The 16038-nt window shown below is 41.5% G+C and overlaps 1 protein-coding gene across 1 annotated transcript in view; it reads left to right on the forward strand.

Moving 5' to 3' along the window:
* Window positions 1-2930: 2930 nt before the first annotated feature.
* Window positions 2931-16038, forward strand: part of LOC135232869 (disks large-associated protein 1-like) — a 192142-nt gene continuing 179034 nt past the window's right edge. The window contains exon 1 of the mRNA XM_064294687.1: window positions 2931-3912. Coding sequence (XP_064150757.1) covers window positions 2956-3912 — 957 coding nt within the window. The 5' untranslated portion in view covers window positions 2931-2955. The remainder of the gene's footprint in view (window positions 3913-16038) is intronic.

A 16038-nucleotide genomic window follows, 5' to 3' on the forward strand; every position in this document is an offset into this window, starting at 1 on the left:
TCCCAGTTTTTTGGGGCAAGGTCCACCACATTGTTCTTTCTAAAGTAAGCCATGATTGCCTGGCTACAGACCTCACTGAGTAAGACAGTTCAGGGCCTTCAATTTGCTCCTTTCTCTGCATGTAAAGAAAGATCAGCCTCTAAATAAAGATACACAGAAACCAAAATGAAATAAGGACTTCCCAGCTTTGCAAGACTGTCTTTACCTGGTCAGCATCTTCTAATGGGTGGTTTGTTTTTTCCTTGAGTCTAACAAAAGACCTACCTTAAGAATTTCCTTTTTGGTGCTTGATCATTCTTGCTGTAGTCACCCACTGTGTGGCAATGCTCAGCCCCAGGTGCGGGACTCTATAAGAACAGCGTGCATCTCACGCTCTGAGCTCATCGCATGGTCAACACTATAGTCCACAAGTTTTCTAAGCCAAAAATCAGGACATATGGTCTTGTGGTAGAATTGAACTCAGAAGGACAACAAAACATAATTTCAAAGTCATACTGAACAAGGAAATATGAGCGATGATCACCGTAGTCATGGAAACCCTTGTGAAGGCATGTTGACCCACACTCCCAGCCTGCTCAAAGAGCAAGGCATGAAGGCAATTTCTCTTACTATTTTCAGAAATACTTTACAGCTACTTAAAATCTAATCCAGGGGCAGCTAGCAGCTTCTGTCTCTAAAAATGCGTAAGAAACAAGAATAGTTATTCGCCTCTTCTATGGCTAGGTCATGTCTTTCAAGCCCATTGTAAGCCCTGTGGCCATGGGGGGTTTACTTTATGCATTTGGTCGTCTTCCTCAGCAGCAAGCACCAGACCCTGCATGTGAGGGTCACACCACAGGCGGGAGGAAGCAGTGTCCGCGGGTGCCACTTATAAACAAGAATTAGAAGAAGGAAAAAAGAATGATAGTCAGTCATGGCTGGAAAGGGATGTAAGAGTAAGGAAGGTGGAAAGTGAAGGAGAGAAGGAGGAGCCGTCCTTACATGGTAGGTGCCACCAGCAATTGCCCAGGCATTGTCAGCAGCATTAGGGTTTTAGCACATCTGCCTCTACCCATCGAGAATTCACTGAACGTGTTGCTTTATTTTATAATTTAAAAAATGATGTCTTTTCCTTGTAAATGACAAGAGGGTAGAAGAGAGTGCATGACTTTCTAGAGAAAGGACTAGGGTGATAAATCATTTATTTAACCTTGACCAGAAAGGCAGGTTGAGCTTTTAGAAAGGATTATAATTGTTTATTGCCATTTTTTCATGCCCTAATTTGACTACATCATAGAGAAAAAAGGACCTTAGTAACCTTTTACAAAGTTTCAGTTGAGAAGGGGGAAAGTTAACGTATTTATCCTGGATGCAATTTACTATCCTTTTAAGAAAATACATATGCTTATCCCTACGCTGAAAAAGCCCACTGAAATTTTTAGTAAAAATCACACTATGCTTATTTACAGAAATTATCATCCATTACATCATATAACGTAATTCATTATTAATGGCCTTGAAAAGGCTCTTCATTTGCTCTGCTTGTCCACAGGTAATATCCTCTTATATGAAATGCTGTTCACATATTAAAGATAATTAAATACTGAATACATGATTAAAATAATCCTGTACATTTTGAAGTAAATATGTATAATTCATGTTTTCAGCTCTTGTCAGTTTCACATTTTGTTTAGCAGAAAAAATCTACACAAGACCCAGCTGCTTCAGAAGGAACGTTTGAAGCATTATATTATTTTGTGTATTGAGAGTCTATTATGTATAATCATAAGACATTACGTGACCAAAATCCTACTGGATTGCCATTTTTGTTTTTGTTTTTTATTCATAATTGAAAGGACCTGTTTTATAGAGAGAGATGTTTTCATACAATGGATTTTTCCATCTAAATTAGCTTGCTAACACCGTTTTGCTTAAAAACATAAATTTAACCCTGTTAAGGATTCTCTGAGTATCTCTGGATGGTGCAAATAGTTAAGTACTCAGTTATTAGCCCAAAGGTTGGTGGTTCGTCACAGCCTTGGAAACCCTATGGAGCACAGTTCTATTCTGACACAAATGGGGTCACCATGAGTCAGAATCAACTTGACAACAACTAACAGCAACAATAAGAAGTCCCTGGGTGGTCCGAACACACACAGCTACTAACTGAAAAGTTGAAGGTTCCAGCTCACCCAGAGGTGCCTTGAAAGAAAGACCTGGCAATCTGCTTCCATAAAATAAGCCACTGAGAGCCCTGTGGAGTTTTCCCGTTTTCAGTTCTACTCTGAGAACATGAGAACGGTCTTTCAGAAGTAAATCACCACGCCTTTCTCCTGATGTGCTTCCTGCTGGACTCAAACTGCCAACCTTTCAGTTAGTAGCCAAGCTCTTTAAAAATCAGCCCAGCCATCAAGGAACTTGAGCTAGAAGAGAGAGCCAGAAGCAAACAACTCCTGTACATGCAGGTGGAGGCTGCATTAGATGCCATGGAGGACAGGAAGGGAACTAATTCTGTCTGTCAGGTGTCTGGCAAAGTCTTCTCAGAGGAACTGACCCCGTTGTCTTTCAGATTAACATATAGTTAAGAATAAAACCAGAGAAGCAAGGGAAAGATGCACCCAGTTATTGGAATCACGGGGAAAGGATGCTTACTCTTTCAAATAATTTTAAAACAATTTAGTATTTTAATTGTTTTCCAAGTTTAATAGCTTTTACACCTATCATCTTCCCATCTAAGCTTTGGAGTCAGCTTTCCAACCTCACAGAGGTGAGAGCTTTCCAGACAATGCCAGACAACAAATACAGTAGCAGACAGCAGCCCTAAAAGAGAACCCTATCTATTTACCCAGTGAAGTGTTAACCATGTCCCCTCTTGTTCTTCACCCCCCCCCCCCGTCATCCCCAGGTCTTTGCTGGAGAGGGGTCTGGAACCTGACCACGGGCGTCGATGACCCTGGCGGTTGCTGCCCATCAGCAATGAAAGGGTTATCCGGCAGCCGCAGCCATCACCACGGTGTCACCTGTGATTCCGCCTGTGACTCACTCTCGCACCACTCGGACCGCAAGCCATACCTGCTGAGCCCAGTGGACCACCACCCGGCCGACCACCCCTACTACACGCAGCGCAACTCTTTCCAGGCCGAGTGCGTGGGCCCCTTCAGCGACCCGCTGGCCAGCAGCACCTTCCCGCGGCGACACTACACGTCGCAGCAGGAGCTAAAGGACGAGTGTGCCCTGGTGCCCCGCAACCTGGCCACCAAAGCCAACCGCATTCCTCCCAACCTCCTGGATCAGTTTGAAAGGCAGCTGCCCCTCAACCGGGATGGCTACCACACGCTGCAGTACAAGCGCACTGCCGTGGAGCACCGCAGCGACAGCCCTGGCCGCATCCGGCATCTGGTCCACTCGGTCCAGAAGCTCTTCACCAAGTCGCATTCTCTGGAGGGGCCGTCCAAGGGCAGCGTCAACGGGGGCAAAGCCAGCCCCGACAACACGCAGACCATGAGATACAGCAAGCGCAGCAAGAGCAAGGAGCGGCGTGCCGAGCCCAAAGCGCGATCCAACGCCTCCCCAGCGTGGTGGAGCTCGGATGACAACCTGGATGGTGACATGTGCATCTACCACACCCCCTCGGGCGTGATGACCATGGGCAGGTGCCCTGACCGCTCTGCTTCCCAGTACTTCGTGGAGGCCTACAACACCATCAGCGAGCAGGCGGTGAAGGCCTCCCGGGGCAACAATGATGTCAAGTGCTCCACCTGTGCCAACCTGCCGGTCAACCTGGATGCCCCGCTCCTGAAGAAGAGTGCCTGGTCCTCCACTCTGACCGTGAGCCGAGCCCGGGAGGTTTACCAGAAAGCCTCAGTTAACGTGGACCAGGCCCTGGTGAAGGCAGAGTCCTGTCAACAAGAACGTTCCTGCCAGTACCTTCAGGTAGTGTTGTGTGGCATGATGCATGTTTAGAAATTGTTTCTGCTGTAATTGTGTGGTATTTTCTCCTGGGTTCTGGTCTTGGCTCTAGTGTGAACTGTGTGTGTGAACCTGAGCAAATGATTTAGCATTTCTATGAATAAGTGCTCCTGTCAGAAAAATGCAAGAAAGCAAGCGGTTTCCAACACCATCCGGTCATCTGGAGATACTAGATATAAAAGAGCTTTCAAAAGCCTTAAGGCCTACATAAAGGCAAGGAGTTCTTAATGTTTCATGTTCCTCTTTTTTTCTGAGGGATCACGATAGGGAGGAGAGGAAAGAGGAGTCTACCTAGAATTTTAACATAAATCCACCTTTTCATAAAAGTTAACAATTTGGAAAGAATGCAGGAAATAAAGATAATGGCCTTAGCCCTGAGGAGGTGGAGATCAAGCTAGTTTGGGGACTTGACAAGCACAGCTACGGAGACCCAGGACCACAGAGAGGAGAAGGAAAGGAAGAGGGAAGCATGAATGCAGTAAAATACAATTAGTGTCAACATGTAAACCCACACACAGACCCAGCCTCTGGGCATGTTCTCCACCTGCCCTCTAATTCACTTAAGCCAGATTTCACCTGTATAAAAATATAAAGTGGGAGGCTTTATCTGCCCTAGCTCCTCCCTCTAATATTCTCATTTTCCCCAACTCAACTCTCTGTAAAAATGACCCTAATATTTTTCCTTTTCAGAGTCTCTTTTCCCTCTGTTCTCCCCTGCTATCCCTAGTTTAAAAAAAAAAAAAATGTTTTTACTGGACTACGAAAGTATGATGCAATCTTTTCCCACTCATCTTAAGAAGAAATGCAAGAAGTAATTCTTTCACTGAAAAGTTCAACTCTCTCCCTTTGAAACTCCTCTTGACAAAGCTGGCTCCCTTACAAGTGCTACCACAAAGTCTTGAGAAGACGCTGGGTCGGGGGTCAGGGGGCAAGTGCCAGGTCCCCCCCTGCTAGAGTTCAGAAGAAGCCACCACCGTGTATAGTGTCTAAAAGCAACACACAGTTAAGGGGCATTTCCCACTGAAGGTGGCGTTGCCTGCTTTACTATACGGTTGTGTGTTAATTACATCATCAAGAACAACTGACAGAATGTTGGAGCTAGAGGGATCATCTAATCCAACCTCCCCATTTAGCAAATAAAAAACTGGACTCCAAGAAAGGTCAAAGACTGAATGGATTACACTGGTATAGTGTGTGGCAGAGCAGAAGGAACTAGAACCCAGGCCTCTGACCTGTTAGCAATGACTCTGAGGAGGGTGATTACTGAAGGCTTCAGAAATTCTTAGACCACAAATTTGGTCCAACACTGAAAGTATTTTCATAAGTAAAGTACTTTCATAAGTTAAGCAATAGAAAGAAGCTGTCGAATAAGACATATTTTATCTGTGGAGGGTCTATGATTAGGGACAAAAACAAGGCAAAACAAAAAAAAATTTAATTATACTTTAGTAAATTATGGTGAGATTAGATAAAAACTATTAGATTAAAGAAGAATGTTAGGATGTAGGAGCATGGATCTAGGACCAGCTTTTGTTAATAACAAAATGCTTTCATTTTGCTCACTTAATGTTCTTCCTACTTTAAATTCATTTTCCTGCCCTCTTTATGGAAACCCTGGTGGCATAGTGGTTAAGAGCTGCGGCTGCTAACCAAAAGATTGGCAGTTTGAATCCACCAAGCACTCCTTGGAAACCCTATGGGGCAGCTCTACTCTGACCTGTGGGGTTGTTATGACTCAACAGCAATGGGTTTGGTTCTGGTTTTTGGTCCTCTTTATACCTTTTTGGAGTGAAAACCTCAAGTAGTGCTGAAAAGTGGAAAATCAGAAAAGAAGGAAACTAATATTAACTGAAAACCTAATATGGACCAAACACTGTAACGAACATTTTCACATTTATTTCTTTTAATCCTCATGATAATCCCCAGAGCTAGGTATAATAAAACTCTGTTTTATAGGAGAGGAAACTGAGGCTTGGAATATCTAGTGATTTAAAGCCTTGTGGCCAGCACACTGTAGAGGCGATTTAGACCCAGATCTGTCAAAGTGAAGCTCTTGCCCAAGCGCCCCACACAGCCTGGGGTCAGGCTCTTGCCCGTGGGCCTCGCACAGCCTAGGGCCAAAGGCATGAAGAAGTGGTAAACAAGGAGAAGAAATCTTTAAAATAAACATATTATTAAATTTCTTCAGTAAAATGAGAATGAAATCTTGAAGATTTAAGAATGGATTTGATATCATAGTATTATTAGATCTTATACAGATTGGGAATTTCTATTTTCAAATTATTTGCCTTCTTTTAAGCCAGTTTTTGTAATAAAACATTCGAGGCTTGCAGAAAGGGAGAAAGGAAAATAAAACCAACACTCACTTATACATCTCCCAGCTAGGGAGATGGAACATTGATTAGAATGAGGCACACCTGGGCCTTGCTCAATCCCATTTCCTCCCTCCCTCCCCAGAGTCATAGCTAATCTGACTTTGTTCCCCAAAGCCTTTTGTTTTTGATCCTGAAATCATTGATAGAGTGAAAGAAATTTAGTATTTTCTATACTACCTTGGGCAATAATCAACCCTGAACCATGCTGGTTGAGTCCTTTAATCAGAAACTAGGCTCAGAGTCCTCGCCTTATTTAACAGACAAACACCAGCATTGATTGAGCTCCTATTCGGTGTAAGGCTTTCAAACTGAGGGAAAAAATTGTACTATTTTCTATTTTGAGTGTGGTGGCCTAGTGTGTTAGCATATAAACTGAATGTAGAACAGTGTGCTCTTTCCAACCAGGGGACTAGGGTTAAGGGGTTTCTATGAAGAGAGCAGGACTGCTGTGTGTCCACAAGGGAGGAAGGAGAATGGGCATCCTCCTGAGAGCGGCAGATCTGCTCTTCAGCTGTCTCCTTGCTTTACAGGAAGGGGCACGAGACTCTGCCATCCCATATATGCTCTTCTCAGGAAGAGAGAGAGCCAGCCTCTGGCAGCCCCTCTGTGAAAGTTCATTTATAAGCTCATTCTTGGGAACAAATTTGGGAAAACAGAGTCTTTGTTTGTTTGTTTTTCATTTGTATTGCCTTGATTACTGACAAATATTGAAACTGAATTAGCAAATATGTTTGACTTCAACATCATAAGTTTCAGTGGATAAAGCACTTAACGTTTATTAAGAGAATCTGGGCTCTAATTGCTGTTTGCCATTAACTGGTGATACAGCTCGGAACCAGCATGTCAGCTCTCTGGACATCCTTCCTCTGCTGTAAAATGAAGCGCCTTGTCTAGAAGGCCTAAGTTCTCGGCTGAAATTTTTAAACTTAAAAGTTACACCTGAAGAGTACTAATTAGAGCAATCTTCAAGAGCTGTAAGGCCTGAAATTCACTTAATAAATGCCTACCAAAATTAGGTGATTTTCAAATGTTATCTAATTTGCTCTTTAAAACTCTATGGGGTATTTTATAGCTGAAGAAAGTGAAATTTAGTAAATTAGGTTAAGTCATTTGCTCAAAGACACATAGCTAGTATGTGGCCACATGGAGATCAAAACAGATTTGCCGCCAATCAAAGCCTGTATTTTTCCATCCACGGCTCCCAATCCTGACCCCTCCAAACACTAAGCAGGTGGGAGAAGCAGTGTATATCAAATACCTGTTATGTGCCGGAAACTATATCTCAGTGAATACCCAGAACAACTTTCTAAGCTAAATAGTGGCAGTGCAATGGATTGCTTTTATATGGCCTTGCTTGCAAGGTCTATAGCTCCCGCCAAATGATTGGGTAGAATTATGCAAATGAGGTGCTTGCAGCCCATGTAGGGGATTAGATGGCTTACTAATACTATAATTAAGGTGTGTGGCACACTTGTGGGACGGGAACCATGCAAATAAGGTATATGGAACCCTAAAGAGGGGATTGGTCAGTTTTACCATCACTCTAGGCTTAAAAGAAGAGCTGTAACATGGCAGACTGCAAGAGATGGTGGGGCAGAAGTAGCGAGAACGAGAAGCAGTGGCAACAGAAACAGAAGAACCAGGAGACTGGCAGGAGATTGGGTGATGGGCTTCCTGGCCCACAGAGTGAGAGAGCTGAGTGCCTTCAGGCCAAGGCTTCCTGGCAGAGTAGTGTGCTCTGGGCACTTACTGGCAGAGCTAAAGAGCTTTGTAACATTTGCCTGAGCAGGGCAGAGGCTGGGCTAAGAGGCCAAGGGCCGGAGAGGAGTCGGCCTGTGAGCACGGCCGAGGAGAGGCTGTCATGATGGAAGAGCTGTATCCTGGGTATTTCCTGATCCTGAATTGTAACCTGTTACTTCCCTAATAAATCCCATAACTGTGAGTATGGTCTGTGAGTTCTGTGTGGCCGTTGCAACGCATTATTGTACCCAGCAGAGAAGTGGAGAGTGCCATGGAAGGGAAGGATGGTGTGAGAGTTGGTAAAAAGGTTGGAGGGGAGGTATGTCTGAGCTCCGCCTCATAGAAATCAGCCTTGGGTTGTTGATCCTGATTCTCCTCCTCTCCTGTGAAGTTGGAGGAGGTCAGACGCCTCCGCCACACCATTTTTACGGTAATACTATGGACTCCCATTTTACAGATGAAGAAACTGAGGCACAAAGGATTAAATCATTTGCCCAGGATCACATAGATAGTACGTGGGAGAGCTAAGACTTGGCCCTGGACCTGTCTGACTCCACTATAATATGCTACAGAAATAGAGATAAATGTACTTTTTTTCATTTCATTGTTTCATTCTATAGGGAATGTGTGTGTGCATTTGCACTCATATGTGCTCGTGTGGTTAGCAGTGCTTGGCTATGAAATGTGACCCTCCTTGGACTAGCAATGAAATGACTAAAGATGTCCCTAATTTGGTTCAAGACTGAACAAAGGTTAAATTAATACTCACCAGAAGTAGGGTCTAAATACTAGCAAATTAGAATTTCTGAATTATCTCTCTTTGTAGAATTATCACTTCAAATTAATTTAATTGCAGTCTTTGACATGATTATATAGATAAGGAGAGATATATAGGCATTTGGCTTCTGCCAATATTTATTTAGGAATCCAATACTGTAGCTTAAAATCACAGCAAGTTCTAGTTAGTACAACCAGTGACATGTGCTCACTCCCAAGCTATTTGTACTTAATGAAAAATAAAAGGCTCCCTTTTTTCCAATATTGTTATTTTTAAATGTCAAGAATCAGATGTCTGCTGTTTAGAACTGTTGTACCGCTGCCAGTGACTGTCTGTATCAGGGTTTGGAGCAGGGACATGGATTCGAAGACATTAAAACTGTTTAATTCTCAGTTGAGATGTGGTTGGCTTTTATACGTTTGGAATAAAGCATTTATGGCACATCTCAGGGTAAGTGCTAATAGTTAAGTAAATAAAAATAAGAAGGGGTTCAAGAGAGTAAAGGGTGGTTTTGTTGTTTTGATTTTGCTTTGAAAAAGCTGGATTCTTGGTTCTGTCCATGCCTCTTTATGTAAACCTTCTTGTGTTTAACGACAAGTGTATAAAGCCATTCAGAGGAGCAAGATTTTAGATTTCCAACTGTTAGTCTAAAAAGATTCCTTCCAACCATGGATTTTGCATTCACCCAGCAAGCAGCAGAAACAGGCAAAGGGAAACAAAACGCTCTCCGGTAGAAGTAGAGAGAGAGAGAAGCAGAGAGAGAGAGCAAAACCGAGTCGGAGAAAGAAAGCTCTCTCAGATATGAAATTTTAGGAGATCAAAATGATCGACCTTTTTAAGGCTGAGTGGGTTTCTTCAGTTTGTGTGCAAGTTTCAAGAAATGGAAGGACTGATCAGGTTTGGGTACAATTCTTTTTTAGTTTGTATTTGGTGATGGTGTGTTATTGGTTTGGAGTGTTTTTTTTTTCTGGTGGGGGCTATAGTTTTTGTTATTTTATTTCTTGTCTTAAATAACGGCTAGTAAGACTGAAGTAGCTAACAAACTAATGTATGCAGATGGTAAAAAAAGAGGTTGAAACATCAGATCCCTATAAATGTGTCTCAACAGGGGCTGTATAAAATTTTAATTGACACAGGTGATCTCATGAAGTGCTGCTAGAGATCGTTATGTGTGCTGGTGATTGAAATGTGCTCGGTCGTTTTCCGGGACGAGAGTCTTAGATGCTCACTGTTCTTTAGCTAATTTAAAATTTCTGGGTTGTTGTTTTGTTGGTTGGTTAAATAAGACCACGAAAGATCACTGAAGAATCATTCATAGCACTCTTGAACCCAGGTTTTTTGGTTTTTTGGTTTTTTTTTCAGTGTAAGTACAACTATTTTTCAAAATTCTGTTACAGATTATTTCTATTTTTTGGCCAGTCGGGTTTTTCTTACCCTGACTGAGTTTTTTCCTTCCCCTTGTTTCAGAACAATTTAAATTATACTGATTCAGTTAAAACTACTTTATGTGAAATTCATGACAGTGTTGAACAATTTTACTAATGACTTTACTGTGCTGTTTCCTGGATGCCTTTTTTAAAAACCTCATCAACCACATTAAGAATAAAGAGATTGATCAATTAATTTAAATTGCCTTGATAGCCTAGCAAGTGAATGTCAGGAAGCTCAAATATATTTCGTATGTGGCTTTTTATAACCTTCTCCTTACTTTTCCCTGACCTTGGTAGAGATGCCCCCTTCGCTGATATAAAGAGGAGGTTACTCCTGTCCATCTTTAACTTTGAACGTGGAGACAGTGATCAGGGGCAGAATCCTGGTAACTCCTTCTCTCTGATTCTCTGTAATTTTCAGTATTGCCCATATCCAATTAATGGGAGGAAAAAAGGACAATTGTCAAAACACTGTGGGAAAATAAGGATCCAGAAAAACTCAGTCACAGTAAAGAAAAGATCAAAAGTCAATAGAAAAGCCTTCTTGGAAGTTGTTAAAGAAACGTTATTCTTCTTGGTCTGCAATTTCATTATTCTAAAGATATTTTTAATAACATCAAAAGTGCCTGGTTAACCAGAGTCAGAGGTTTCTGCATGTAACACATGCTTTCTGATCCCGCAGAGTTCACATTTAATTGAAGGTAAAACACTGATTAGCAAAGCGTCAAAGAGAAAGACTGGCCTTGGATCTCAAAGTGGCCAGTGGACTTATTTTTCCTTTCCAATTCCCCTTAGAGGACAGTTTGCTTGATTATAAACTAAAAGCAGTAACCCAAGGTAAGCATTCTCCATTCTGTAAGAGAGAGATGCACCCATAATCTCTGGTCCGTTTGAGATCATGCCTTTCCACAACTTTACACAACAGTGACTTGTGAATGGTAGGACACAGTGGTCTTCTGTTTGATGTTTTATAGGGGCCACTAAAAAATACATGTAATATTGCCAAGCTGACTTTGATTGGGTAATTAGATTAAGGCCTTCAACCTTTTTGGTTTTAGGTTGAAAGGCTACAACCTCTTAATGGATTATTATGAACTGTGAGTTCAAGGGCAGAAATCTTTTGCTTAAGTTTAGCATAATTTTTCCCATCTGGAAGAGAATGTATTGCTAGGATCCATGGCGTTAGATTTTTTTACTCACCTGAAATTTTGTGTCTGTAACTTTTCCCTTTGGATAAAAATAAGGTACACATGTAACTTGGCTTCTAAGGCTCCTTTATCTGCTTCCCAAGACCATCTTCTCTCCTCTTCTGCCCGCGCCCTCTGTCCCTGGTAACTGCCGTTTGGAACACAGTCTGGCACAAGGAGGATTTTTTTTTTTTTTTACCTTGTTTTGGGGAATATATGTTTAAGTGTTTTCCTAAATTCTTAGACTGAAACCACGTTTTGCAATACAGGAGTGCTTCAGTTTTCTTCAATGAATGATTTATTCTCCTCCAACCCAATCTTTTCTGTTTGTAGCCAAAAAGTAGTGATAAAAATATAATAACAATTAATCAATTACACTTACACCATTGACAGAGGTAAAGGAGGGAATGTGGTACAGAAAAAGGTGCATCAGCCACGCCTGCTACTTGTGACCAATTCCTTACTTCTCCTATGTGTTCATGCTTTTATTTCTTCGAGAACGCTCACATGACCAAGAAAAGACCATTCTGAGTCTCTGGTCTTTTAAATGTAGGAATATATAGACTGTCTTTAAGAATTATTGTTATTTTCTTTTGCTGGAAGTTTAGCAATTCGCCTGTCTCATTTCTAAAAGACTTCTAATTATATTTGCAAAATGAGTTTTCTAGATAGGTCGGTTTTCTTCTTTCATGTACATTTGGTCACTCTTCTCTCCCAATTGAATTTCTACTCATTGTTTACTCAGATTTAGGAAACTTCGTATGAATTTTCAGGCATACGATACAGCAGGCATGTCCTTAAAGCCGATCACGTGGAGTCTAGCTTTGCGGTATGTGGTATGTGTGTGTCCAGGGCCATGTATGTACACTACAGCTGCATGTGTGTTCCTACACGCGTACCTCTAAGATATGTTCTTGTACTTATGCTCTAGTTTTTATAGATCACACTTAGAAAACTCATCACCTTGCTTTTACAATGATTATATTGAGCCTCATCTCGGACCATCAGTGTAGACTAGTTAGGATGTCCTGTGTCCCTGGTGTGAGGGTAAAGCATGTTTTAGTCCCCTTGATACAAAGAGATATCCAAAAACAGTGAAAGAAAATGACTTCTGCACTCCTTATTTTTTAACCCCTGTTGAATATGGACCTGCAAGATTGCTAATGTCTCCCTAGTTTTATTCTCCAGGACTCTAAAACCTTAAGACATGTAATTAAAGAACCAGGCACTGGTGGTGGTGGGAGGGGGGGAGTTCCCCAAAAATGGCAGCTTTAGAATTTTAGAGCGTCAACATTGAAAGGTCAGCTGCACAGCTTCCAGTTCATGAACTCTGCGAAGTAAACATAGCTTCTTTCTACCTACATATTTCTCATCTTATGATCACCTTCTCAAAGAAAGCTTTGGTATAATTTAGTCCAGCCCACTCTTTTTAAAAATGAGAAAAATAAATCCTAAGGAGACACCTTGACTTGTACTAGAACACTCACTGCCCAACTGCCGGCCCTATTCTTTCCCCGTTGGGTCTTACACAGTTGTGAAAATATTTTTGACTATACTCAAAACTTCTTACTAGCTTATCCACTCTTGCCGCATCCTTTTAAGGCAGTGGTGCCAAGGCACAAGGAGGCAAAGGGAGAAAAGAATCAATTGAAAAGTTGGATTTGAAGCATGTTTGTGGCTTACAAGTCTCATAAGAGATGATGACAATTGTTAACTAAATAATTACCTGCAATTTGTAATTCTGTGGTTACAAATGGCAGAATAGTATTTTTAGGTTCTAAAAAGAGGAAATGAGTGTGTTTCTACTGTTACCCCCGTCAGTCCCTCCTGTATTCCAGTGGTTGCGTTATGAGTAAACCACATGCCAAAAAAGAACAGATAGAACCGTACTATTCACATTTGGCTACATGATCTTTCGGCACCAATGCTCAGAGCCTCAGGACTGAATTTTGAAGAAAGCAACTTCTCTCTGGTGTCTTCTGTTCTTTTGTCAGCCAGCTCCCCTCACCTAACTTTCCTAGGATAAAAATTGTTAACATAGCTATGACCATATTATCCAAAGCCTGCATTAATATACATGGCGTGACATGTATGCAAGTTGTATGGGGACAATCAGACCAAACATGTTAATTTGGAGCAACTCCCAAGAATCTGAGAGGAATAGTGCACAGGACATGCCTAGGGCTATAGGCTGACCCTTCTAGGCCACTACATCTGAAATTGAAAAGTAAATGGGAAGAAGATCTAGCTCTAAATTAGAAATGATGAAAATTAGAAAGTGCCATCAGTGTGAGTTAACATGAGCATAATAATCTCACAAGCATCTGCATGGATAGACTCACATGTATGTATGACCCCCTGTTCTTCATAGAATACATTTAAGGGAATGGGTCCTTAATTTTATGTGCACAGGACTCATCTTTAGAGTTTCTATAAAATGAGGATTTCTGATATCAACCAAAGAGATTGTGACTCCATAGATCTGGGGTGATTCTGATACGGAGGCTCCATCTAAGAACCACACTTTAAGTGTGGTTCTGAGCTCTCAGGCTCAATTTATCCTTTTATTTACTGAAGGGGGCAGTAGAGTCTAATAGATGGAAACACGGACTCATCTTCAGATCATCTATTTGCTTTAATGTCACCGCTGACTTCCTACATGACTTGGACTCTCTTAATGCTTCCATTTTATATCTGTACAATGGGCATGATAATATGACTCTGAGTTTGTTTCCAGTCACAGAAAAAAAATGTTTAATTTCAAATTTGAAAAAGAAATGAAAAAATATAGTGTGACTATGTTTTGCGTTTACAGATCCTCAAATGTTAACATGTTTCCCCTCTCCTTCATGCGTTCATGCACCATAATGCTTTCTCTGTTACGCTTTACTTCATCTAATATTTATTAAACCTGGGTTAGGATGAACTTGTCCAATTCCAGTGTACCATTAAAAGTTTTTGGTCCCATATACTAACTAAATACATAAAGCTTTTGTCGGCAAGTGAAAAGAAAACAAAGGGTTGATCTGTGTGCGTGCACGTGTGTGTGTGTGTGTGTGTGTGTGTAGAGGAGCTCTTGTGGCTCCATGGTTAAGTACTCAGTTGCTAACCAGTAGGTCAGCAGGTCAAAACCACCAGCCGCTGTGTAGGAGTAAGATGTGACAGTCTGCTTGTATAAAGGTTTACAGCCTCAGAAACCCTATGGGGCAATTCTACCCTGTCCTTTAGGGTCACCATGAGTTGGAATTGCTTAATGGCAATGGGTTTGGTGTGATTTTTACTGTAAATGTGTATGTAACAAAATATTTGCCACTTCAACATTCTTCACATGTACAATTTGGTGACATTAATTGTGTTCATCATGTTGTATAACCATCACCATTATGTTTCCAACTTTTTCCATCACCTTTAACAGAAGCTCAGTGTCTCCTCATCAGTGAATCTCCCTTTTCCTGCTTCTGCCTGCCTGCCCCCGGTAACCACGAATAACTTCATGTCTGTATACGTTTGCCTGTTGTAGATATTTCATGTAAGTAAAATTAGACAGCATTTGCCCTTTTGTGACTGATTTATTTTACTCAGCATAATGTTTTCAAGGGTCATCCATGATGTAGCACGCATCAGGCCTTCATTTCTCTTTATGGCTGAGTAGTATTCCATTATGTACATGTACCACATTCTGTCTATCCATTCACCTGTTGATGGACATTTAGGCTATTTCTGTCTGTAAGCTATTATGAGAAGTGCTCAGTGAACATTGGTGCATACACCTCTGTTGGTATTTCTGCTTTCCATTGGGGTAAGTCTTTTGGTAGCTCAGACTAGGTAGGTCAGGTTTTCCCATGGCTCAGTATTTACACAATTCTTTTGACTTCAAGCTTTAGTTGGTTCAGAAAAAACCTGCTTTTGTTTTTACACCTTGAGTCTGTTAAGACCCTGTTGCCTATTCTAGACAGTTTTGGTAAGTCAACAAGACAAGTTTCATAAACAGCAACAACTATGGGGCCTGTTTTCAAGGGGACTCTATCCACTCTTCAGCACCTCCTCTTTTGGCCTAACAAAGTTCTCTAAGGAGTGTTTCCACCATGACCATTTTGGTAGGTGTGAGTTCTTCAACCAGCAGGTGACAATGAGTCCTAGTCTATCACTTTCCTTTGCTCAGGCTCAAAGTCCCTGACTAACTCTCGCCATTCCCTGAAGCTAGTACCATCATGCTGATAAGGCTGTAAAAATTAAGCAGAGCAGGTGAACTCCAAAGATCCTCTCAGAGGATCTCCCTTCTCCACAGAACCATCGGAAGCTCAAACTTCCTCAGCCAACATCTGCTTTGGCAATCTAAAGACTTCATTCCTTACCTGATTCCCCATTGTCACAAAAAAGTAATGAAGAAAGAAAAGAAAACTCATCAGAATTCATGGGAAGACTGGGTTATGTTTGGTGAAATTATGTCTCTTCGTTATGAAGAATTGAGCAAATATTTTTGGTTATAGATGTGGAAACAAGTAATACAGATCCTCCTGAGGGCAAAGCAGGATCTCTGCTCGATCGCCTGAGACTTGCAGTCCAGTCTTAGAAGGCTA

This window comes from Loxodonta africana, chromosome 11, assembly GCF_030014295.1.
Source record: "Loxodonta africana isolate mLoxAfr1 chromosome 11, mLoxAfr1.hap2, whole genome shotgun sequence".
Taxonomy (NCBI): domain Eukaryota; kingdom Metazoa; phylum Chordata; class Mammalia; order Proboscidea; family Elephantidae; genus Loxodonta; species Loxodonta africana.